This window comes from Castor canadensis, chromosome 12 (assembly GCF_047511655.1).
Source record: "Castor canadensis chromosome 12, mCasCan1.hap1v2, whole genome shotgun sequence".
Classification (NCBI taxonomy): domain Eukaryota; kingdom Metazoa; phylum Chordata; class Mammalia; order Rodentia; family Castoridae; genus Castor; species Castor canadensis.
The window spans coordinates 54615168-54638546 of NC_133397.1; the positions used below are offsets into that span (position 1 = coordinate 54615168).

Genomic DNA, 23379 nt, shown 5'->3' on the forward strand with positions numbered 1-23379 from the left:
TATTGACAAAGAAGGGAGAAAGGGAAGAGAAGGAAAGGAAGGAAGGAAGGAAGGAAGGTAGGTCATGTTCAGGGCTGGGGATGTAGCAGAGTGGTAGGGTGCTTGCTTAATTAAGCCCCTAAGTTTGATACCTAGGAGCACCAAAAAAAAAAAAAACCCAAAACAAACAACAATAACAAAAAGCAGAAGTAGTAGGAGGTGGAGAAGAAGAGGGAGGGAAGGGTGGAAGGGAGAAGGAGCTCGGTGAAACTAGCATTTTAAGATTTGTACCATGTTGCCCAATATACTTAATTCTGTGGATAGGCCTTTCAGGTGTTTGCATTAGCAGTCAGCAAAACTCTGAGACTCTGTCAGAAGAAATTACCATATCTGTCCCATCAATAATTCAAAGAACCAAGGGAGGATCCTGAAGCTTAAGTAAAGAATGTGGGTCTCTAAATAGTTTATTTATATTCACACATATACATGGGGAAAGAAAGAATCATTATGTTATTTACCATTATATTACTTATATAGCATTTATAGCGCGTACATCAGGCATTATTATAAGTGCTTTACATATGTTCATTTAATCTTCACAAAACTCTATAAAATAGTACCAAAGCCTGGGGAGTTAAATAATTTATCAAGGTCATATAGCTCTTAAAAAAACAGAACTGGAACTCAAATGTACCCTAATAATTCAATGCAGGGCAGAATTTTTTTTTTTTTTCAGACAGAGTCTCACTATGTAACCCATGCTGACCTTGAACTTGTGATCTTTCTGTCTCAACCTCCTGACTGCTGGGATTATAGGGATGTATTACCCAGGCAGAGTGTTCTTGCTTGACCTTTCTCATTAAATGGACATTTCCATTGCCTCATTAAAATCAAAGCTTCCAAGAAGAGGATAGGTCTGTCTCTGGAATCCCCTGTTTCTGGAAGATACCAACCTAAAATTCAAGATTCCTGTGGATACCTTGGTAGAAGAAGAAAGGCTGACTCCCTTTGTGAAGTAGGGTATGCTGCTGTGAGACCACTAAGTCCCAGTTGCCTATGTGGGAAGAATAACTGCAGCCCCTCTGTGATGGGTGAATGAAATGAATAGGTGCTGGGAGTCAATCCCAGGGCCTTGTTCATGCTAGTCAAGTGCCCTCCCGGTGAGCTATATCCTCAGTCCTAGAGATAACATTGAGGGTTTTGTTGTTGTTTATGAAAACCATTCTGAAGGTGTTATGGTTGGCCTCAATTCCAAATAAGACTGATTACGTAAGTTCTTAAGTATCAACTGAGTGGCTAAGAGTGGTCATTTCACAAGACTACCTGGATTTTAGGACTGGTTCTACCACCTGTATGACTTTAAATACATGATATAACCTCATTAAGTATTGATGCTATTGTTGTGTTGTTGTCATCATCATCGTTACCATTATTGTTTCACCCTATCAGAAAGTTTTTCTTGTTGGGCTCTGGTGGCTCACGCCTGTAATCCTAGCTCCTGAAGAAGCAGAGATCAGGAGGATCACGGTTCAAAGCCAGACCCAGCAAATAGTTCACGAGACTCTATCTCAAAAAAAAAAAGGGCTGGTGGAGTGACTCAAGGTGTAGGCCCTGGGTTCAAACCCCAGTACCACAAAAAAAAAAAAAAAAAAGAAAGAAAGAAATGACACAAGCCCCTTATGGTGTTAGTGCACATTAGTGAAAAGAATGTCTCCACTGAAAAGGCTGACGGGCATCTGATTTGGGATTGTAGTGCTGAAACTCACGAGTCACCTGGTCTGGTCTGGAAAAACAGCATTCATTGCATTTCAAGGTGTACAATTGTTGAAACCCTGCACAAGTTAGCTGCCAGAGAAGGTCCTGCACTGTCCTGCTTTGCACAGGCTTCTATGGTTTAAGAATGAATGTGACTGAAGGCTAGAGGATAGGTCTAATTCCCTTTAGCTGTCCCTCATGGGATAAAGATATTTAAGAAGGCACATATGAGGATATTATGTTAAGTGAAATAAGCCAGGCATAGAGAAACAAATACTGAATTATCTCAACTTATATGTGAAATTTTGAAAAGCAGAACCATCAAAATAGAGAATACAGTCATAGTTACCCAGAGCTGGGAGGGGGAGGGTTTGAATAATTATTGATCAGATAATAAAAAAATTTCAGTTACCCCTAAAGTCAGGGATGAGACAAGAGTGCCCACTCTCTCCACTCCTATTCAATATAGTCTTGGAATTCCTAGCAGAGCAATAATGCAACAAGAAGAAATAAAAGGAATACAAAGAGGTAATGAAAGAGTTAAACTATCCCTGTTCACAGATGACATGATCTTATACCTTAAAGACCCAAAAAACTCCACCCAAAAACTCCTAGACACCATAAACAGCTTCAGCAAAGTAGCAGGATACAAAATCAATTTACAAAAATCAGAAGCCTTTATATACACCAACAATGAACAGATTGAGAAAGAATATAGGAAAACAATTCCATTTACAATAGCCTCAAAAAAAATCAAATATCTAGGAATAAACTTAACAAAGGATGTAAATGACCTCTACAAGGTGAATTACAAACTATTGAAGAAAGAGACTGAAAAAGACTACAGAGGAAAAAAGATCTCCCATGCTCATGGATTGTCAGACTCAACATAATAAAAATGACTATACAACCTAAAGCAATCCACATGTTCAATACAGTTCCCATCAAAATCCCAATGACGTTCATCACAGAGATTGAAAAATCTGCCCTAAAGTTCATTTAGAAACACAAAAGACTGTGAGTAGCCAAGGCAATACTGAGCAAAAAGAGCAGTGCTGGAGGTATCACAATACCCGACTTCAAACTATATTACAAAGAAATAGCAATAAAAACATCTTGGTACTGGCACAAAAACAGATAAGACCAGTGGACCAGAATCGAAGACCCAGACATGAATCCACACAGCTATGCCCACCTAATTTTTGACAATGGTGCCAAAAACATGATGGAGAAAAAGACAGCCTCTTCAACAAATGTTGCTGGGAAAAGTGGTTATTCAGAAAACTGAAACTAGATCCATGCCTGTCACCCTGTACTAGTATCAACTCAAAAGTGGATTAAGGACCTTAATATCAGACCCAAAACCTTGAAGTTAGTACAGAAAAGAGCAGGGAATACACTGGAAGCAATATGTACAGGCAAGGACTTCCTCAGTAGAACTCAAGCAGCCCAGCAACTAAGAAAGGATTGACAAATGAACTACATGAAATTAAAAAGCTTCTGCATGACAAAAGAAATGGTCTCTAAATTGAAGAGACCACCCACAGAGTGGGAGAAAATCTTGGCTAGCTATGCATCAGACAGGGGACTGATAACCAGAATATACAGGGAGCTCAAAAAACTAAACTCCCCAAAAATCAATGAACCCATAAGGAAGTGGGCATCTGAATTGAACAGAACTTTTTCAAAGGAAGAAGTCCAAATGGCCAAAAAACACGTGAAAAATGCTCACCATCCTGGCCATAAAGGAAATTCAAATCAAAACCACACTAAGATTCTACCTCAGTCCTATTAGAATTGCTACCATCAAGAACACCACCACCAAGTGTTGGTGAGGATGTGGGGGAAAAAGGAACCTTCACACACTGCTGGTGGGAATGTAAGCTAGTCAACCACTATGGAAAACAATACGGAGGCTTCTTAAAAAACTAAACATAGATCTGCCATATGATCTAGCAATCCCACTCCTAGGGATATACCCAAAGGAATGCGACTCAGGTTATTACAAAGGCACCTGTACACCCATGTTTATTGCAGCGCTATTCACAATAACCAAGCTATGGAAACACCCAAAATGCCCCACTACTGACAAATGGATTAAGAAAATGTGGTATTTATACACAATGGAATTTTACTTAGCCAGAAAGAAGAATGGAATTTTGTCATTAGCAGGAAAATGGATGGAACTGGAGAACATCATCTTTAGTGAAGTTAGGCTCAGAAGGCCAAAAGCTGAATGTTCTTCCTCATATGTGAATTATAGTCCTAAAACAAATGCAGCAATATTCTGAGGGGAGCCTGTGCATGGAGGGGGATAGGGCAAGGGAAGGAAACCAAAAAGCTTGAATGTGGTTGATATGCTGACTGTATAGGAGTGAATATAGTAATCTTAAACTGGCCAAGACCACTATGGAAAGGGGAGTAGGAAGTAGTGAGAGGTCTGGTAGAGATGAGCCAGCTGAGATTGTAATACACATATGCATGGAAACAACACAAGGAAACTCCCTGCATTATCTTTATGTCAAACTAGCAAAACCACTATGTTTTTCTTACTATCTCTCATGTTTTTTTCTTTAGCAAAATCGGAGAACAAGAGGGCAGAACAGGGAGGGGAGGGGTCCAAATAACCAAATAATGTATACACATGTAAATAAATGTAAAAATGATAAAATTTTTAAAAACAATTTCAGTTAGCTAGAGGAATAAGTTCAAGAGATCTGTTGTATAATATGGCAACTATAATGTTTGTTTTTTGAGACAGGGTCTTTCTGTGAATCCCAGATTGGTCTTGAACTTCCAGTCTTCCTGCCTCCACCTCCAGAGTGCTGGGACTGCTGGGATTACAGGATGTGCACCACCATACCCAACTAAAATTTATTTTTGAAAATTGCTGAGGGTAGATTTTAAATGTTGTCATCTCACCACAAAAAGATGAATATGCAATGGAATACATACATTAATTATATCAATATAGACATACCACAATATATACATATTCCTAAAACAACACGTTGTGCATTTTTGTCAGTTAAAAAAATAAATGATACCAGGCACCAATGGCTCACACCTGTAATCCTAGCTGCTCAGGAGGCAGAGATCAGGAGGATTGCAATTTGAAGCCAACCTGGGCAAATAATTTGAGAGACCCTATCTCGAAAAGACCCATCACAAAAAGGGCTAGTGGAGTAGCACAAGGTGTAGGCCCTAAGTTCAAACTCCAGTACCATAAATAAATAAATATAAAATGAAGTTCGTAAGGAAGTATGTATCCCAGTCTTACCTGTTTATCTGAACCCAAGCATGATTAAAGCAGGTACTTAATGGAAAACAAAGTTACTGTACAGGTAGAGTAAGCCTACCTTAGTCGTGGATTTATTACACATGGTTTTGACCAAGCGAAGCATAATCCAAAAAAATAAGAAAAAAACAAAAGAAATTTCAAAAACAAAAATTTTAAATTCCTTGGGCTAGAGGCATGGCTCAGGTGGTAGAGCACCTGCCTAGCAAGCATGATACCCTGAGTTTAAACCCCAGTACCTCCAAAAAAATTTTCTTTTTTAAGTGATAAAGTACATATTTAAGATCTCATGAAAGGAGGTGTGTCCTGTGGATACCAAGGATCTACTGTTTGCATTGTCGGGGGAGGAGTTAAACTTATTTCTTACTGGAAACCAGAAGCTCTGGAGAGCCCTTAATATTATATTTTCAAAGACTTTAAATCTTTTAAGCAACACTGGAGGGAGTTAACTGGAAGAGTTAAGCTGACTGTATGATACATCTTTGGAGAGATTTGCTTTCATTAGAAAGTGTACATCTAGAATATATCTACCTAAGTTCATCCTTCTGTATTTTAAAAATTATATATATATATTTAATTTTTCATACTTTTAACAAAATCTAATCTCATTCTCACCTGGCATTTAGTAAATCAGCTATTTCATCTACAATTACAACTCCATAAGCTGATTTGAAATGTTCTGTATTTTTAAATGCTTCCTGTAAAAATGAAAACTTACTTTCCCAATGAAGCTTTTTGCTTTATAAATGTTTGATTGATTTTTCTTGTTGAAGGCTTTCTTTTCTCCAGATTATATCAATTTGTACATCAAATTGTAGTTTTCTTTTTTTTACTCTATTTTGATAACCAGTAAACTTTTAGATATGTTCCATTAGCCCATAATTTTCTATGTTAAATTTTACCTATTTCAGTTTTTGATACTCATCACTATCCCATGATCTACTTTGTTCTATTAAAAAAACTCAAACAACTAGACCTGGAGCACAGCCACATTGTTGTATTTCCATGGCTGTGGTTGTCTTCTGTGTGCAGCAGACACCATATGCAGTGATAACTGCTGACCAGTAGAGCACACGTTTTGTTTGTCTGGCTGTAGACATGGCTTTGTTCTGATTCACTCACATTTTTTATTTGTTCTGCTTATGACCAATGACGTATTACTATAGACTTACAAAGATTTAAATTATAATTTGTAAGCATAGGGTTATTGAGAAAGTTACCTTTGTTCCAGCTATCCCTGGTTATATTGTCCATCTATGAGCCCTTGTGAGGGCAGGTAGCAAATCTTGGTTATCTTTCTTTATCCCTAGTTCCTGGCTCAGTATGGTACACACAATTATCACCCTTCTCATTATCCTCATCATATCTTGCATTTTTAGTCTTGAGTACTGTGCTAAAGTATTTATGTGGATCTTCTCATTTTAGTTCCTGTAACAGCCATATAAAATAAGTAATATTAATTATCCTTACTGAGATGAAAAAACTGGGGCTTAGAAGGAAGTTTAGCTCACTGGTAGTGTTTGCCTAGCTGGGTTTGATCTCCAGTACCATGAGAGAAGAAGAAAGAGAAGAAACAGAAGCTTGGAAAGGTTCAGTAATTAGTTTAAAATAAAGGGCTCAATTTTTTTTAAAACCGAACAAAGGCTATAGTGGATTCATCTTATTCACATGTTATTTAGAATGACTGATCTAACCAGTCACAGAAACTACAGATAGTACATGATGATATATTATGCCTGACTCTACTAGAACTTAATCTTATCCGCAAGAGTTTTTCAGAATTAATATAAGTAAACATTCATAAAGGTACTCTGTAATTTGCATGAGGTCTTTTTTTTGGAGGAGACAATATTAGGGTTTGGACTTAGGGCATCACACTTGCTAGGCAAGCACTCTACCACTTGAGCCATACCTGCAGCTCACAAGGAGTCTTATTTAAAGTTCATTTATGAGTGTTTTTCCATAAAATACTCAATTTATGGATTGGGTACCAAGGCCACAATCATATGTGCCCAAATGACTTTTAAAAAGTTGAATCCCTAGTCTCCCAATAAAAATATTTCCCCAAACATTTTGACCTATTTGAATATCTAAAAGTTTATGAATATTTCTTGTAATATTTAATTTACTATATATCCATGCATATAGTGGCTCTACCACTTGGGCCACTCTATCCTCCAACTCTTAAAGTCACATTTTAAAATACCATTATTTTTGTTCACTCCCACTTTTCAAGAAATAATTTTATTCAACTCTTAATATTCATCTTTTTTAAATGTTTCATATTGATCTTAGACATTAATGTTTCTGTCAGTACTAGAGTCACTTTTTTTTTTTTTTTTTTTTTGAGACAGGGTCTTGCTGTATAGCCCAGGCTGACTGATCTTGAATTCACTATGTAGTGAGTTCACACGGGCCTTAAATTTGAGGTCCTCTGCCTTCACCTCCCAAGGGCTGGGATTACAGGGCAAGCCACCCTGCTCCAATTAGAGCCACTTTTGAGTCATTTCCATGACATGACTGTGAGAGGGCCCTAGAACAGGGAGAGGATACAGCAGAGCCTGCCTGGTACAGTTCAAAGAAAGGGGGCTTCAGGAGAGGGTGAGCTGGCAGGGGGTGCAGTGCTATCCCCTGAACTGCAGCTCCCAATTCAAGTTTTTTCCTCAATGGAGCATGCCTAATAGATTTTCCAAGTAGACTACTATCTGTTTTGTGCAATGATGCTTATAAAAGTGACTCACTGTATTTTATCCCATTTTACAAAATATGTTACATATACTTTAAAGAATTTAAAGTTTTGAAAATTTATTTTTGCCAAGAGCCCATTTATAAGTAGTCAGTACAGTCACAAATTCTCTGAAATGTGGGTCCTGTTAATGTCTTACAGGCTCTCAACAGGGCTGGTGAAGTGACTCAAGTGATACAGCACCTGCCTAGCAAGCATGAGGTCCTGATTTCAAAGCCCAGTATTGCCAAAAAAAAAGTAAAGTTTTTCAGCAATGGAAAGTTATGGGTGCAACCCCATGCCATATGTAATTATTTTAAAAGAGCGAATTGTGGTGGGCTGTACCTCAGTTGTGGAGTACTTGCTTACCAGAAACAAGGCCCTGGATTCTTTCCCTACCACCAAAAAAAAAAAAAGGCATGATTAATAATTTCAGGTATTTATTTATTTGCTCATTCATTTTTGGCAGTACTAGGGTTTGAACTCAGGGCTTTGTGCTTGCTAGGTAGGCACTCTACCTCTTGAGCCACTTCTCCAGCCCTAATTTCAGGTTTTCATCATCACTTTTCTTTTATTCATTTGTGTCATTATGGTTGAAAAGAAATGAAAACTACATGCAAATTCTTGGATGAGTGAATGTATTCCTGAAGGAAATCATATCTTAACTCTACATCTTTTTTTTGGAGGAGTTGGAATAAAAAGTGGTTGCTGTAATCAGCTAGCATTTATTAAATATTTATACTACATGTAGTGCTTATCATTCTTGATTAATAATTTTTACAAATTCTACTCCAGTTGTAATAATTATTTAAGGAAAAAAATGGACATTAAGAGATTGTGATGTCAGAAAAGATACTGCATTCCCAAAAGATAAAAACCCGAAGTCTTTAAGAAAACAAAGTAAGAGAGATAAATAGATAAACATATATATACACATATACATACACATATATATAACAATGTATCCCTCTTAGTTTTGTGATTTTTTTATTGATAATGTATTTATAATAAACAAGGTGCTATTTTTAAAAACTAGTGTAACATCTAAAGCATGTTTTCACATTTTTATAACTGCATACTGAACGGTAGTATTTAGTCATTTTTATTTCAAAATGACCTTCAATAGTATTATGTCTTGAATTTTTCAGGCCATGAAACTGATAAAAATTTAAGATTTAAAAAAGTATCAGTATTGGCACTAAGGCGACAAAAAATGTGATTGTAATTATAAATTAAAGATAATTTTGAAAAAGAGGTAGTTGACCAGGTATGGTTAAACAAGATTAAATGATTTATGGCCATTTTATAATATAATGACAGTCTTCATTTTAAGCTACAGTGTAAAGTGCTTTATTCTGAGATTAGGTATTGTGGCAGAAGCTAAAACTGCCTTTTTTATAACAGTGCCAGAATACAACCTCTTTTTCTTTTTGCACTAACAAGACTGCTTTACCACCACAGCCCACTCTAAGTAATTAAATCAATCCTTTGTACTTACCGTATTCTCCTCTAGTGACGGTACTAGATCTGATTATATGCTTCATGCATATTCAAAGTACTGCACTGACAGCTCTTTAATGAGCTCTTACTTAATCAGTATGAACAATGTTCATCTTGTTCTTTTTTTTTTCCTACTGCATTAGAGCTAGGAACAGTTGGGAAAAATGAAACATCCAGCATTCATTTGAAAAATATATTGTACTTTGAAAAGTGTCTAAGCTGAGGAAGTTGCATTCTGCCCTTTAAAAGTCTGATGGACAAATTGGATTACTAGTATTGGATTAAATAACAAATGGTTAGAAGAGAAATGAGAAAAGCTCACTGTGATCACAGGCTTTAATATTTTTTGTTACTTATAAAGCTAAAGGGGTCTTTAACCAGTTATTAAAGTCAGGATTAATTTGTAATGGTTCAACTTACTGGCTTCTAAAAGCTTTTTAAATTTAAAAAAAAAATGTTAAATCCCTAAAAACAATAGTGTAGTGATGTGCTAGAAGAAACTTCAATTTTTTAATCCAAGGCTAGGTATAGATTTCCATTATTGTATATTATCTCAGATAAGGATTTAGTGATACAGAATTTGTTTGTGCGGTTTTTTTCAGTTAATTTAAATAATCTATGTAGCAATGTGTAATGTGTCTTTAAATATTTATTGTTAGGCTTATTTCTTTTGAAACATGAGGCTCTTTTATTTTTAGTCATTTCTTAACAATTAGGAGAAAAGATCTTTGATTCTTACCTACAAATCATAGGCATGAGTTAAATTGAAAATAACACTGTACCACATCAATATTGTTATACTCAAGGAAGGCAGTGTTCCATTGAAGAAAATGATGCTAATTTAAGAGTAGGCTGATGGCTTCTAATATTGCCTGAAAGCCTCAATTATAGGTTAAGTTAAACTCAAGACAAAGTTTTAATATGTCTGTATTTTTAGAAGCCACTTAGGTTATGAATACAAGAATTAGGTCTTTAATCACAAAATAAAATATAAAATCTATGCCTATTAATATTGCACACATGTGTCATTGCACTGATCAAAAAAGCTTTCACCAGGGTACAATTGGCCTTTCTCCAAATTGCAAGCTTTTTCTCAGCTTTTTCTTTTTACTCTTTCTTCTTTTGTTGCTACCCAGGGATTTGTGCCTATCGCAGCCTGTATCACATGACCAGTGTCAAGACATCACATGGTCCAAAGTGAATACAAAACCAGCTACCCTAAAGGAGAGATTAAAAATACTGTAAAACAATAAAGACTTTTGTTCAGGCTCTAAAAGAATCTATCTTAAGTCAGCTTCATAGCACTCAGTTTTAACAGCTTTTAATGAAGGCACATATCCTCACTGTTCTCCTTAATGGTGAACAACAGATAACTGTTTTATAGGAATAGTCTGAAATTGATGTTTACTCTTGGACACAGATCAACTTTTTGCATTCTATTTTATTTGAAAATTTTCTTCACATTTGTATTAAAAAGGAAATAGTTTAATTATGGTATGCCCATAATTTATGCACGCATTAAAAATGAAGTAGATATTTGGACAATATGACAAAAGAAATCATAGACCAATGTATAATATTATCTCACTGATGTTAAACAAATGCAACCAGTATGTGTCTATAGATAAGGTATATACATATGTTTGATAGGTATGTGGTTTGGAAGGAGAATACGCTGAACTATAATAGTACCTAGTTCTGGAGAAGGGAACTGTGGAAGTGAGGAGGGTAGGCTGGTGAAAGAGGACTTGATTTTGTACTCAGTTATACCTCTGAATTGTTTCAATTTTTAAAATGGACTTGAAGTGCTCAAAATTTAAAAGGTACTATCTCACAAAGAAAATAAAACATAGAGGATAAGAGCCTTAGCTGGGATATTTAAAATTTTTTAGATATTTAAGTTAATCCTATGAATACTGTACAGAAGTTTGACTGGTAATATTAATGGCTTAACAAAGCAATTAACCAATCATGGATGAAATTCCAAAAAACGTCAATAGATTGTGAATTTGAGTCAGTATAATTTGAAAGGAGAGAAAGAAAAAATGTGGGGGAAATATTTTTCTTAAGTATAATTGTTGCCTATTTTTGCATGAATAATACTAAGTATATACTGTAATGTATTGTAATCCTAAATATACTAGCCTTTGTGGGGAGAAGGGCAGAGTGATTTAGATCACTATGAGAGATAGTGAATTTTAAATATCTGCTGTGTGCAATCCCATAACTTTACAATCCAAAATGTTAGATTGTCTCCTTAATCAAATGTTTACGCAACATTAATTTTATTGTACTGAGTTTTTTCACAGAGAGATATAGGTATGTATTGTTGTCTGGTCATTTACAATTCATTTAATAATTTGTAAGTGGTTGACTCAATTAGGGTTGATGAGTTCCAGAAGGTATATATGCAGATATCTTATTTTACTTTTGGGTGGGGGTGGAATAAGAAAAATAAGGAAGTTATTACAAGTGGAAGCTTTTGCACAATCTCTGGACTTCTCTGATCTTCCTCATCTTATGATTCTCATAATGATTTTTTTAATGTTTTTTTTTTTTTTTAAATCATGGCCATATGTCTGTCAGCACCTTGAGTTCCTCATTGAAACATAATAGCAAGTCAGCCTCTGGGGAGGATTTAAAAGGTGGAACATTTTGTTTACTGTACTTAAGTGTTAATATGATCTATAGGTATGTTCAGGGGGACTAAAATAGACATGCTAGATAATACCAGCTTTAGAAGATTGACTTACGAGTTTTTAAATACTGATTTCTTTTTTTTCAGTCCTTGGGCTTTAATCTCATATTATTATAAGCAATGTTATATACAGTATTGAAGTAGCTAGAATACTTTTCATGTTAAAAAAAAGTTGTGCTAAACTTTGATTCAGCTTGTAAAATGTCATATAATAAGAAGTTAACTCTTCCTAAACTATAGGAAGGAACACAGAAGAAGAAGAAGCTATGATGCAAGAATGGTTTATGTTAGTTAATAAGAAAAATGCCTTAATAAGAAGAATGAACCAGCTCTCTCTTTTGTAAGTATTCATGATTACACTTGTTTTTCCTACAACATTGATAAATTTTAGGCTTTTTGTTATTGCCTTCTTTGGGGTTTCATATTTATTAAGCTTAATTTTTTCTTAGAGATTTACAGAATGTTTTATATTTTAAAAACAAAACAGTTTTCATCCAAATAGTAAGAATTTGTAAATGGAGTGATACACTGAAAACAAAGGTGTTTGTGATGTAAAAACCAAGGAATAACAATAATTTTTATGTTTAAGAAATAAATCACTTGTGCAAAGAAGGTTTGGTTTATATTGAGGTCAGAGGAGGACCCTCTAGAAAAAGAAAATTGCAATTAATTAAGAACACATTATAAGTTAAAAAATAAAATAATTTTTATAAAGACAAAAATACGCTTATTTTATAAAGGTGCTATTAATCTAAATTTCAGAATAAGAGATTAATTAAAGTGACCTTTTTATGATTGCAAGAATTAAAGTAAAATGGAGACTAGACCAAATATAAACATTCTTAGTCTTAAGCATTTACTTCAGCATAGGACTTAATGCTTATTCCTTTCTGCTCACCCACAGTGTTCTTATAGTATGCCACCTAGTGTGGGAAAGCTCATCGTGTTTCATTTTGGTGAAAAACTTAATTTTATAACTTCTGCCTTGCCTAAATTTATTTTTAAAAAAAATTTATGTGAGGTGCAAAACTTACCCAGAACCTTCCATTTCTCTGAAATTTGCACTAGTAATACTTTTATGTTTCTTATATTCTTTTTACATGGAGTTCAAAATAAGAGTGCTTGTTATGAACTGTGAAAAATATTTTAGAAAACAGTCTTATACCTGACACTTAACACAAGAAGCACTGAAGAATGGGACTACTTCTCCTCAGATTAAAACGTCCCTTTATGCCATTCAGAATTGAAGGGAAAATATAACACCATTAGTAAATATTCCACTGAGGAAAGTTTTAGGCTTGTATATCATTTGTTTGGAGTGGCTTAAAGTTAAAGAGAAAAGTCAGTTGGAGTCCTAAAATCAATGTAACCTACAGGTTATTTTAAGTGTTTAGTGATTTAGTAATTAGCATATTGATGAACTTTTGTAACTTGCCTAGGGAAAAAGAACATGATTTAGAACGAAGGTATGAGCTGCTGAACCGGGAATTGCGGGCAATGCTAGCCATTGAAGGTAAGAAATGATGTGACGGGGTCAGGTATGTAAGGTGTCAGTTGTCAAATAGATTTAAAGAAGGTAATACACATCTGGTTTTACTAGGTTTGGTCTTCTAGGTACCTACAGGAATTCCTTGGAAGCAGAAAGCAGGATTCATATAAACTGAAAGGACCCAGTTCAGATAGACAATCATTATACCTGCTGCTAAGTATAAAATTGTCTTAATTTTTGATTTGGGAAAACTAAATTTCCTTAAAACATAAAGAGTTAATTGATTGGTTAGATTTTACCTATAAAGCAATTTAAAGTTATTTCCACTGGGGAGGTTTAGAAAAAGATTTGTCATTTTGATTTTTCACCTTTTTTACTCTAAATTTTACCATAATGTTTCATTGATGACAACATTGGAATATGTCACTGCCCAGTCTAGTATAATTCTTAAGGCTCCAACTCCTATTAAATAAATATTTGAGCAAAGATTTGTATAAGAAAAAATGAAACACTTTCACACTTGTCATAATTCATTTAAATGAATTATATGGTAATGCTATATATGGTTCGTACTATCAGTAAACATCTACTACCTTAACTATAGCTTTTACTATATATGATTTTAAAAAACTCCTAGGTATTTTATAATGCTTTGCTCCTGATATCTCTTAGTTGAAAATGTCTTACAGTCCAAAGATTTCTGCTTAAAAGTTAATCCTTCAGGCTCTGTAGATGGATCTTTTGTCTAATCAATGCAAATTGATTTTCCTATTCTATATTGACCTCCTAACCCATTGACTGTCTGTGGTAATTTCATTCTTCACCTGATAAGGTACCTGATCCATAATAAGTCAATTCTAATTAGTTCAGAAACTAGAAATTTAAGTTTGTAAGGGAAAGCCAAAGGAAGTTTTATATTCTTAAAATATTTTAATATTATATTGTTATCAAATAAAATGTACCCTGTTTATCTACAATCTCATGTTATAGAAGTTTTATTTTTAATTACTTTTATATCCAAAATCTTATTTAATAAATATCACTGATAACATTTATATATTCTCATTTAGAAACTCAATTTGCTTTATTTTAAAAGGCTTCACTTAACCAGTTTCCTTCAAATGGCCATCCAAATGTATCAAATCATACCACTGATGGCTAAAATTTGTCAAAACTATTAAAGAAGTTTTGTAAAATTTGCTATTGAAATAAAATGCATTAGTACACTAAATAGTACTTTTCCTCTGGGTATAATTTTTGTAGTCATAGTGTAGTTTTTAAAGGAGGTTGTGAAGCTAAAAAGTTGAAAAGTAAATGCAGCAGATACTATTTATATGGGAAATATGTATGTGCAATATAATGTATATATATAGTATGAATAATATGTAACTCATCTACAGTGTATTATTTATAGTCATTATACATTACACTCAATATGAAGTATTCCTTAAATTTTTTACCCATTCTCTCCTGTGTAGAAAGATAAATTATCTCTAAAATATAACTTGATGCAGTACAGTTGACTTTTAAGGTAGATACTTGATATTGGTTCTATCCCCCAAACCAGTATTATTACCACTTTTTTTTTTTTTTTGCAGTACTGGGGTTTGAACTCGGACCTACACCCTTGAGTCACTCCACTAGTCCTTTTTTGAGATGGGTTTTTTTTAAGATAGGGTTTCTCGAACTGTTTGCTCCGGATGGCTTCAAGCCATGATTCTCCTGATCTCTGCCTCCTGAGTAGCTAGTATTACAGGCATGAGCCACCAACACCCAACTCCAAATGCTCATTTTAAAAGTAGGGCTTTATTCGTGTTTCATTGGCTGTTCTATGTGAGTATTCAAACTTACAATCTTAAATAATCTACCATTTCATCTGTCTAATGTTCATATGTATCCAGAGGGATGGTAGAAAGTCCTATTTTAAAATATTTGCAATGCAATTGTGTTCTAAGTTATGGCGTTCAGTCTGTCTCTCTCTCTCTCTCTCTCTCTCTCTCTCTCTCTTTCTTCTCTCTCTCTCTCTCTCTCTCTGACAGTTTCAGTTTAGGGAAAAAGGAGACTTGAGGAAAGGAGCAGCCTGTTGATTGCAAAGAAAGACATTTTCTTACAGAGAAGCCTGTCCCACTACCCTGTTCTGGACACATGCAAGGCTGTCCTAGAGAGGTGCAGATCACTGAACTTCAGCTCCCTGAAGAGGAGCTGAACACACAGTTCAATAGCCTTTTCAAGTATTAAAACACCACAGAAAAACACATGAATAGGCAACACTAGTTGGTTTTGTTTTGCTTTCTTTTGTTTTAAAGTTCATTTCTCTTTTTTTGTCTCAATTCTTTCTTGGTAGCTATAAGATGGTTTTAGTAATAAATAAACTAAAATCTTTTCAATTTAATCTGCTGCTGAAACCATTCACCAGGAGAAAACCATAGAATGTTAATGACCACAGGACACTGAAAGAAATATTGACAGCTTGGTTTGAGAGCTGTATATACATATACACACACACATTTAATGTATTCATTCTTCTGAGAAATTCATGATCACTTTGGCCTCTTTTTTACCTTTTTTTCTGAGGTGTTTTCATAGCAGGAGTTCCACTGTATTCAGCTAAGTTGTAGGATCCCTTAAGCTAATAAGCATCTTTTAGATACTTTTCCTATAGTTTTTTTTGTTGTTGTTGTCGTTCCAGATTATTTAATGCTCCCTCAGGAAAGATAAATTCATTTCTGCACACATTGGGGTGGGCTTTTAGAAAGTGTTATGTTCATTTTCAGCACAAGAAATGGATCTTCTCTAGGATTTTGTACATCTTGATTTATTCTTGGCTTAGAGTTTGAAGTGGGTGCTCTTCTAAAGGGCTTTATGCATAGGTTCACTATTTTTGTAGTTATGGTTTATATGATAAGCTTTTTATATTTAAAATCAATATGTAATCCTGTGGAGGAGCTTATCCCCTAAAACCCCATTTGTAAATCTATTTTAGCTTTGTTACACAGCACAGCCACAGTCTTCCATAGATTGATTAGGTACAGCAGTAGAATCCTATCAAATGGCCTGTTCTGATGATGATGCAAACTCTTTCAGGATTGCTAGTTGACTGGAACTAAAGATAAGACTTGACTGCAATCCCCCAATGTGCTCTTTACAAAACTAGTGTTAATTTTCATCAAAGTGCCAGGCTTACTTATGGTGGCAAGGTTGAAGGTTTACTACAAGAAGTTTAGGTCCTTTCTATTAAAGTGTTTATAGGTATTTCTTTTGCCCTTTTTTTTTTTTCAAGGCAATTATCAACTTCAACAAGTAAACTGAATCAAGGAATGAATAATTGGCCCTATATATGAAAAAGAGTTTTTTGAATTAACAAAACAGCTCAGTGCAGACGGACATAAACAGAGTCTCTTTATTTCAACACTTCAGCTCAAATGCAGCATCAAAACTTAATCCTATTTGTTGTGAGAGGATATGGCTTTTGTAGCAAAAGTACACTAGAATCTTTAAATTAATCAGAACTCACATTGTAGTCTGTCCAAGCCAGTCAGTGCAGCTAGCTAGCTGTGACTAGTATTATAGGTGAGCAATTCTTTCTTAAAATACGTAACAGGTCACATATAAACTTACACACAGATTTTTAAAACAGGACATGTGTAGGTGAAACTATTTAAAGGGGGATTTTTAAAATTAGGCTTAAACACAAAAATATAAATCTTGATCAATTTTAAATGCCATATTTTTAGTGATTAAAATAGTCTACTTAATTTCTTAAATTAGCATTCAAACATAATATGGATGTGTGTGGATGAATGTATGTGTGAGCATATAATTTATTTCACCACCAGAGAGTAAAAATATAATTTTACTAATGTAAAAACTATTCACATAGCTATTTGCTCTGTATTTGACTAAAATTTTATACTAGATATTAATGTAGTAATGAGAGACTTAGTAGGAAAAAAATACTATAAATTTATGCTAGAATATTTTAAATTCTGGTATCTGTTAAATTAGACTCTAAAATGATGAAAATTACCTAAATATTTTTAGTTTTAAAAAATTTTTATTCCAGTTTTAGATAATGTCATTATTGAAGTAAGAAAAGGCTGAGACTTTAAAAAAAATTATTCAATACTTCAGGGATTAAAAATGTTTTGTTTTTTATTCATATTGTTAAAAATCCTAGTTTTTCCAATGTTGAAGAAATTCTGTTATTTTGAATTACTAATTAAAACCTTAAAAGTGATTGGTCAAGTTCATAGGAGTAATTCAATTAAAAATGTATCTCATGTTTAATTTTATTTTTTCTTGGTTTCAGTTTTTTAATTTTCGATTTATATTTTTTGGGTATGGTGGAGAAAATTTATTTTCCGGTTGCAAAGTTGTTAAAATGTTTTAGAAGCAAAAAAGTATAAATAATTTCTTGAGGTTGGAAATTGAATATTAGCCAAAGCTGGTAATTTAATAAGTATAAAATTTAGTTACAATTTTTATAAATTCAGCAGGATTTTTTAAATTAGTACTTCTAGAACTGAAATTAGACAAATGATCTTAAAGATCTTTCCAACTTGGAGAGTCTATAATTTACTTACTCTGTAAAATAAGACTGATTTAAGAACAAGAACCACATTAGAGGAATTTTCAGCAATCCTGTCTTTGGTTTTGTTTTAAATCCAAAAAGTAAAATTGTGACAGAGCTTCTCTTCAGTTTTTATTATTACTATTATTATCATTAAAATTCTTTATTCCTCTCTATGCTATAGAATAGTTCACTTTTTAAATAAGAATGTAACAATGATCAGTTGTTTTTGTGATTTTTTTTATCGAATGTAGATAATGAACATATGGCATGTTTCATATATATTTTTATGTTTGAGCTTATAATGAAAGGAACAGTGATAAAATTTAATAAACTATTCTAACCTTTATTGCATGATGATGCATCTAATTTTTAATTTGTAAATACAAGATAGAATTCCCTCTAGCACCATTTGCTTTCATAAAGAGGCTGAGCAGTTTGCTGTCTTGAATAAATTTTGCTTTGGAGGGGGTCGCGGGGATTTGAACCACACATTCTTGTGAGGCTCATGAAGATTCACATGGTAACCAGCGGTGTGCATTGTTAGGTTTATCTGAATAAGCACCAGCCATGTGAGTTTTAACATGATTGCCCTGGGCAATGGAGAGAGAAGACAGAAACCCAGAAACCCAAAAGGATTGCGCTCCTCTCTGTTTTTTGGAAAGTGCATTTGCTGGGGGGAGGGGGCTACAAGAGTCAGTGGCCAGGGTGGTTTTTTTTTTTTTTTAAGCTGGTGTCCTGTTTCCCTCTAGGTCCTCATTTGTTCTGCTATCTGCCTCATCATCTACTTCTTCTTTTCATTGTTTACCTTCCTAATGAGGGAGGCGGGGTAGGCTGGGGGTTGATTGACAGCTACAAGCCCTTACAGTCTGGCCAGAGAGCAGTTGGCTTTGGTTTCAAAAGTGTTTTAAATGTTCGATTTGGTCCTGTTTTTATTAAATGAAACTGCTGCTCATCCTAAGGAAATTATCAGACCAGCAAAGATTAGGAAATACATTACTGGGGCCAGAAACCTTCAGAAAAACGACCCTTACCCATGTAAAGAGCACTGCCCATAGGATTTTTAACATGGAGTTTCAAAATGAAATATGTAATTTTTCCATTGCAAAAGTGCTTTGATTTGAAACCACCCAGCAAACGTCTCCAAATGAAAACTGGCTGTGATGCGATCGAGAGCTGCAGTGTAATATTGCAGAGCAAATTTATTTTTTACTTCAAAGAAAAATGCTAATTAGCCGATTCACTACTTTTAAAGTTATTGTGAAGCATATGGCGCCCAGTGTGAGATACATCCAACTGCTAAAATAGAGAGAAGAGGAAATTAGTGAAGAATGGGCTGTTTGGGGTGAGAGTGGGGGTGGGGGAGGAGAGTTGGTTCTCAGGCAGATTCTCTAGCCTTTTCAGAATGATTTTATCGCCTATCTGTGTTTCCCGCCCCCTCACTTACGCACTCCCTCCACCCCAATCTCTGGGCCCACCTCTTTGGCCTCCGGCCCCCCTCCCCCACTTTGCCTGGATTCAGGTGAGCGCCTGCAGCCTCCTGCTGGCCACCGGCTCACACCTGGTCGCTAGCTGATTCCAACTCTGCCGCACCAATCTCCATCTGTGGGAAGTATTTATAAAGTAGGGCTTTAGGGGAAAACCCTCAACACAACGACTAAACTACCCAGAAAACACTATCTAGTAGCTCCATTAACATGGTTTGTTGAGAGATGGAAGGAAACTGGAAAAGGCGGGTGTGCACGCAGGCTCGATTGGTGGGTAACTAGCCTCCCATCCCCTGTAGACTGGCAGAAGACAGAGGCCCAGAAACGACGCGAGCAGCTCCTGCTGGATGAGCTGGTGACTCTGGTGAACAAGCGCGATGCACTCGTCAGGGACCTAGATGCGCAGGAGAAACAGTGAGTGGGCTGTGGGGTTTGGGTTCCGGCGCAGCCACCTGCCGAAGGGCCGAGAAGTTTACACAAAGTTCAATCTAGAGGTCTTGGAGGGCCCCTGGCCCAGTGCTCCCCATTTCTGCTGGGGATCCAAATATGGGGCGAGGGGGAGTGTTGCTCTGCCCTCCATGAAGAAAAATAATTGTTTCCTGTTTGTCTGACATCCAGGGCCGAAGAAGAAGATGAGCATTTGGAGCGAACTCTGGAGCAAAACAAAGGCAAGATGGCCAAGAAGGAGGAGAAATGTGTTCTTCAGTAGCCTTCAGACCAGAATCTCTCCCAGCATTTTAGAGTCTTGGGTCCCCAGACCAGAAACAGTCAGACTGGTTGATTTAAAACTTTTAACATTTTGTTTGACTGGATTCTACTTCTATACCACCACCACCCCTTTTTCTCCTTTCCAGATACTATACAGAACTCCAAAATAGCTTTGTTAAGGGATTTTTTTTGTGTGTGAGTTAATCATTTTCTTTGAAATCATGTGAAATAGATTTGCACAGACACCTTGTGAGTAATTGGTACTGGAAGTGTTCAAGAAACTGTTCTAAAAAGAAAAACCGCTTCCCTGGTTATTTTCCCTCATTTTTTGATGGAGGAAAATTTGAAACATTTTTGTTGGTATAGTGGGGGGAGGGGGGGAAAATGTCATGATTTTTTTCCAGTCAGTCCTGCCATATGTAACATTTACTCTGTTACCTAAATTTCATAGTTACATCATATTCAATCTACTTATTAAACTGTGTTCTATTTACCAGTGGATTTTCTGCTGTTGTTTTGCATTTCACTAAGGATAATAGAGTTCCTCTCTGCTTTCCTCTGAGGATGGCCCTTTAAAAGGTAGCTGAAACGAGCCCTGTGGTTTGAAATTTAGCTGAGAGGATGGGACGAATTGACATGTAGCAGTTTACAGAGACAGTTTTGTCATCAGAGAATGCACCATATACTTCTCTAGATAATTATTTATTACACCTCGCTTGGTCCCTACATTTTGTTGGGTCTCAACATTGGCTCAAGAATGCTGTTAATATTTATTCTGTATTGATAAGTCTGTCTTGCCACTACAAGTAAATCTCCTCAGTTAATATTTTCTTCTCTAGCACAGCACTGTCATTTTTTTGAAAATGGTTGTTTATTTATTACAATACTGAGTCATATAAATTTTCAATAAAAGCAGAAACTTTCTTACCTTACACACTGCTCCTATTTTTCTTACAATGAAAACTTGAGTGGAAATCTGTGTATCCATGTATCCATAATACTTTTCATGTAGAAAATGGTCCTCTGGAACACAGAGCGGGATACTAGACTGTATTTAGAGCTGGATAAGTCTATACATTCCAGAGGAGCCCTGTGACACACAAATGCAAATTGAAAAGTAATTAGTCATATTCTTAAGGAGTGTAAACTATCTTCTCTTTTGAAAAGGGTCATCTCTGCTAAAGATTTGAGGAAATTTGTGATTCCCCACCAATGAAAAAAAAAAATACTAGGATGAGTTTTCCACGTTATTACTTTGAATTGTTGCAGTTTTGCAGTTGTATGAGGGAGAACTATGTGTTCCCATAACCAGCAAGTCCCAAGTCCGTGGGTGCTGAAGTGAAAGGAAGAGGGTTATTGCCGGGAAAGGTGGATTGTTGGAGGAGTGTGTGTATGAGATGACAGAAAGAGAACTTTTAACAAGAAGTTCTATCTAGGCCAAGGGAAAATCTGGCTTTTCTGTGCTAGTTTACATCACTCCCCTACGGGGTGTCCAAACAAAGGAAGCTCCTTCAACAAGTCCGGAAACTTTAAAGAAAACACTACCAATTTACACTTTAGCCTAGATAATTTCTTTCTTCTTTTTCTTTCTCTCTCTCTCTCTCTCTCTCTCTCTCTCTCTCTCTCTCTCTCTCTCTCTCTCTCTCTCTCTCTCTCTCTCCCCCCGTCCTCCCTCCCTGTCTCTTTCCCTCCCTCTCTCCCCCCCTCCTCTCTCTAATATATACACACTTTGTTCGAAAAGTATGCTGCCACTTTCACTTGCCAGTCTTTTCAAAATGATTTAAAAAAAAAACCTTGCCACATACGAATTCATTCAGGAAGAGAATTTTTTAAAAAGTTGTTAAAAACTTCCTGAAACTTAACGAAAGCTGGTATTTTCCCTCTTTTTTAGAGGGGGAGAACAGCGAGTTGCTGCTCTCTGGGGGAAATTCAAAACCTTCTCTCACCCCAGGTAAACGGGCAGGCAGAAATCGGCCGCCCCAAACTGCGTGGGGCTTGGACAGTCAGCAGCACCCACCCGCTTACGCTGGATCCCGAAAGCCCCTCCGAGGAGCCTCGAGCGCCGGCGGCTTTCCCCTGCCCCCCCTGGCCGCTTGCGGTCTGCCAAGTGACAAACCTTCCCTCGCCCCACATTTGCTGTCCTGGCCCCTCCTGCTTCATCCCCAGCCTCGCGGCGTTTCCATTCCGGGCTGCTCCGCAGCGCCCGAACGCCCCTCAGCGGCCGGGGAGCGCGGACCCCCGGGACTGGCGGGGTCGGGACCGCGGCGAGGGTGCCGCGTCCGACTTTGCTTCATGGTGCCCAGGGGCCGGCTCCCAAGAGCGGGCGCTAACCCCGCACGCCGAGAGAACCTGGAAACCCGCGTTGTGGGTTCAGAGTCTGGTCTGGGGGTCTCGGAGGAGCAGAAGCGTTAGCGGCGCGCGGACGTGGGCACAGTCCAGGGCCAGTGCAGAACTTTTGTCTCTGGCCAGGAGCCCTTCGGCCCGGGATCCAAACCCCTCCCCCTGTCCCAACAAACCTCCTGAGTCTGCCCTGGCTTTAGGGCCACCTGGATGCTAATCCGGGTCTCGGGGCCCAAGTACCTCGCCCTCTCCCGGCCCGGGGCCTTAAAGTGGGGCTGCTTCCCCTCCTCCAGCGCCGTCCCCACTTTCTTCTTCCTGCGCCGCGGCGGTTTGCTGGAACCGTCACGGCTTCAGGCCCAGTGTCCCCCACCTGGACATTTGCCTAGCGACCGCCGTCTCAATCCTCTGCCACCGCATTCAAGAAACTTTCATCTCACTCTTCACTCTGCTCCCGCTCTCCTCTCCTCTCCCTTTTTCTTAATCCCGGGGTTTAATGGGCTGAGCATTAAGAAAATTCGCCCGCAATTTGGGATTAGATAAATACTCTCATTAGGGGGAAAAAATCCGTGCTACCTGATACCTCCCGAGTTCCCCGAGACTTTGTGGCAGCATCTGGAACCAAGAGCGCTGTACTCCCCGCCCGGCGGGCCTAGGGGACAGCGCGGGCACATTCCAGCGCGCACGGCCGTCCCACCTTGCTAAACCGAACCCGGCCTGGGTTCTACAACTGCTGTAGCGAAACCGCCTGGAGGAGGCAGAAGGACGAGAGGTTGCGGGATCGGGCCGGGGCGCGCGCCCCAGCTCCGAGGGCCAACCCCGGCACTCAGCGC

The 23379-nt window shown here is 36.9% G+C and overlaps 1 protein-coding gene and 1 long non-coding RNA gene across 12 annotated transcripts in view; one reads left to right on the forward strand and one right to left on the reverse strand.

The window, feature by feature from the left end:
- The window catches only part of Ehbp1 (EH domain binding protein 1), a 331176-nt gene extending 310035 nt beyond the window's left edge, over positions 1 to 21141 (forward strand). For all 10 annotated transcript variants that reach the window (XM_074049828.1, XM_074049829.1, XM_074049827.1 and 7 more), the window contains 4 exons: positions 12196 to 12295; positions 13395 to 13468; positions 19801 to 19915; positions 20120 to 21141. In XM_074049828.1, the coding sequence (XP_073905929.1) occupies positions 12196 to 12295; positions 13395 to 13468; positions 19801 to 19915; positions 20120 to 20210 (380 nt within the window). In that variant the 3' untranslated portion in view covers positions 20211 to 21141. The remainder of the gene's footprint in view (positions 1 to 12195; positions 12296 to 13394; positions 13469 to 19800; positions 19916 to 20119) is intronic.
- Positions 1 to 23379, reverse strand: part of LOC141414824 (uncharacterized) — a 129799-nt gene extending 106420 nt beyond the window's left edge. Inside the window, exons 1-2 of one of the 2 annotated variants that reach the window (XR_012439705.1) lie at positions 23244 to 23379; positions 21138 to 21299 (exon numbers count right to left, since the gene is read on the reverse strand). This is a non-coding gene — a long non-coding RNA (uncharacterized lncRNA). Of the gene's footprint in view, positions 1 to 21137; positions 21300 to 21463; positions 21806 to 23243 lie in introns of those variants that run through there. The other variant, XR_012439704.1, reaches the window with a different exon arrangement.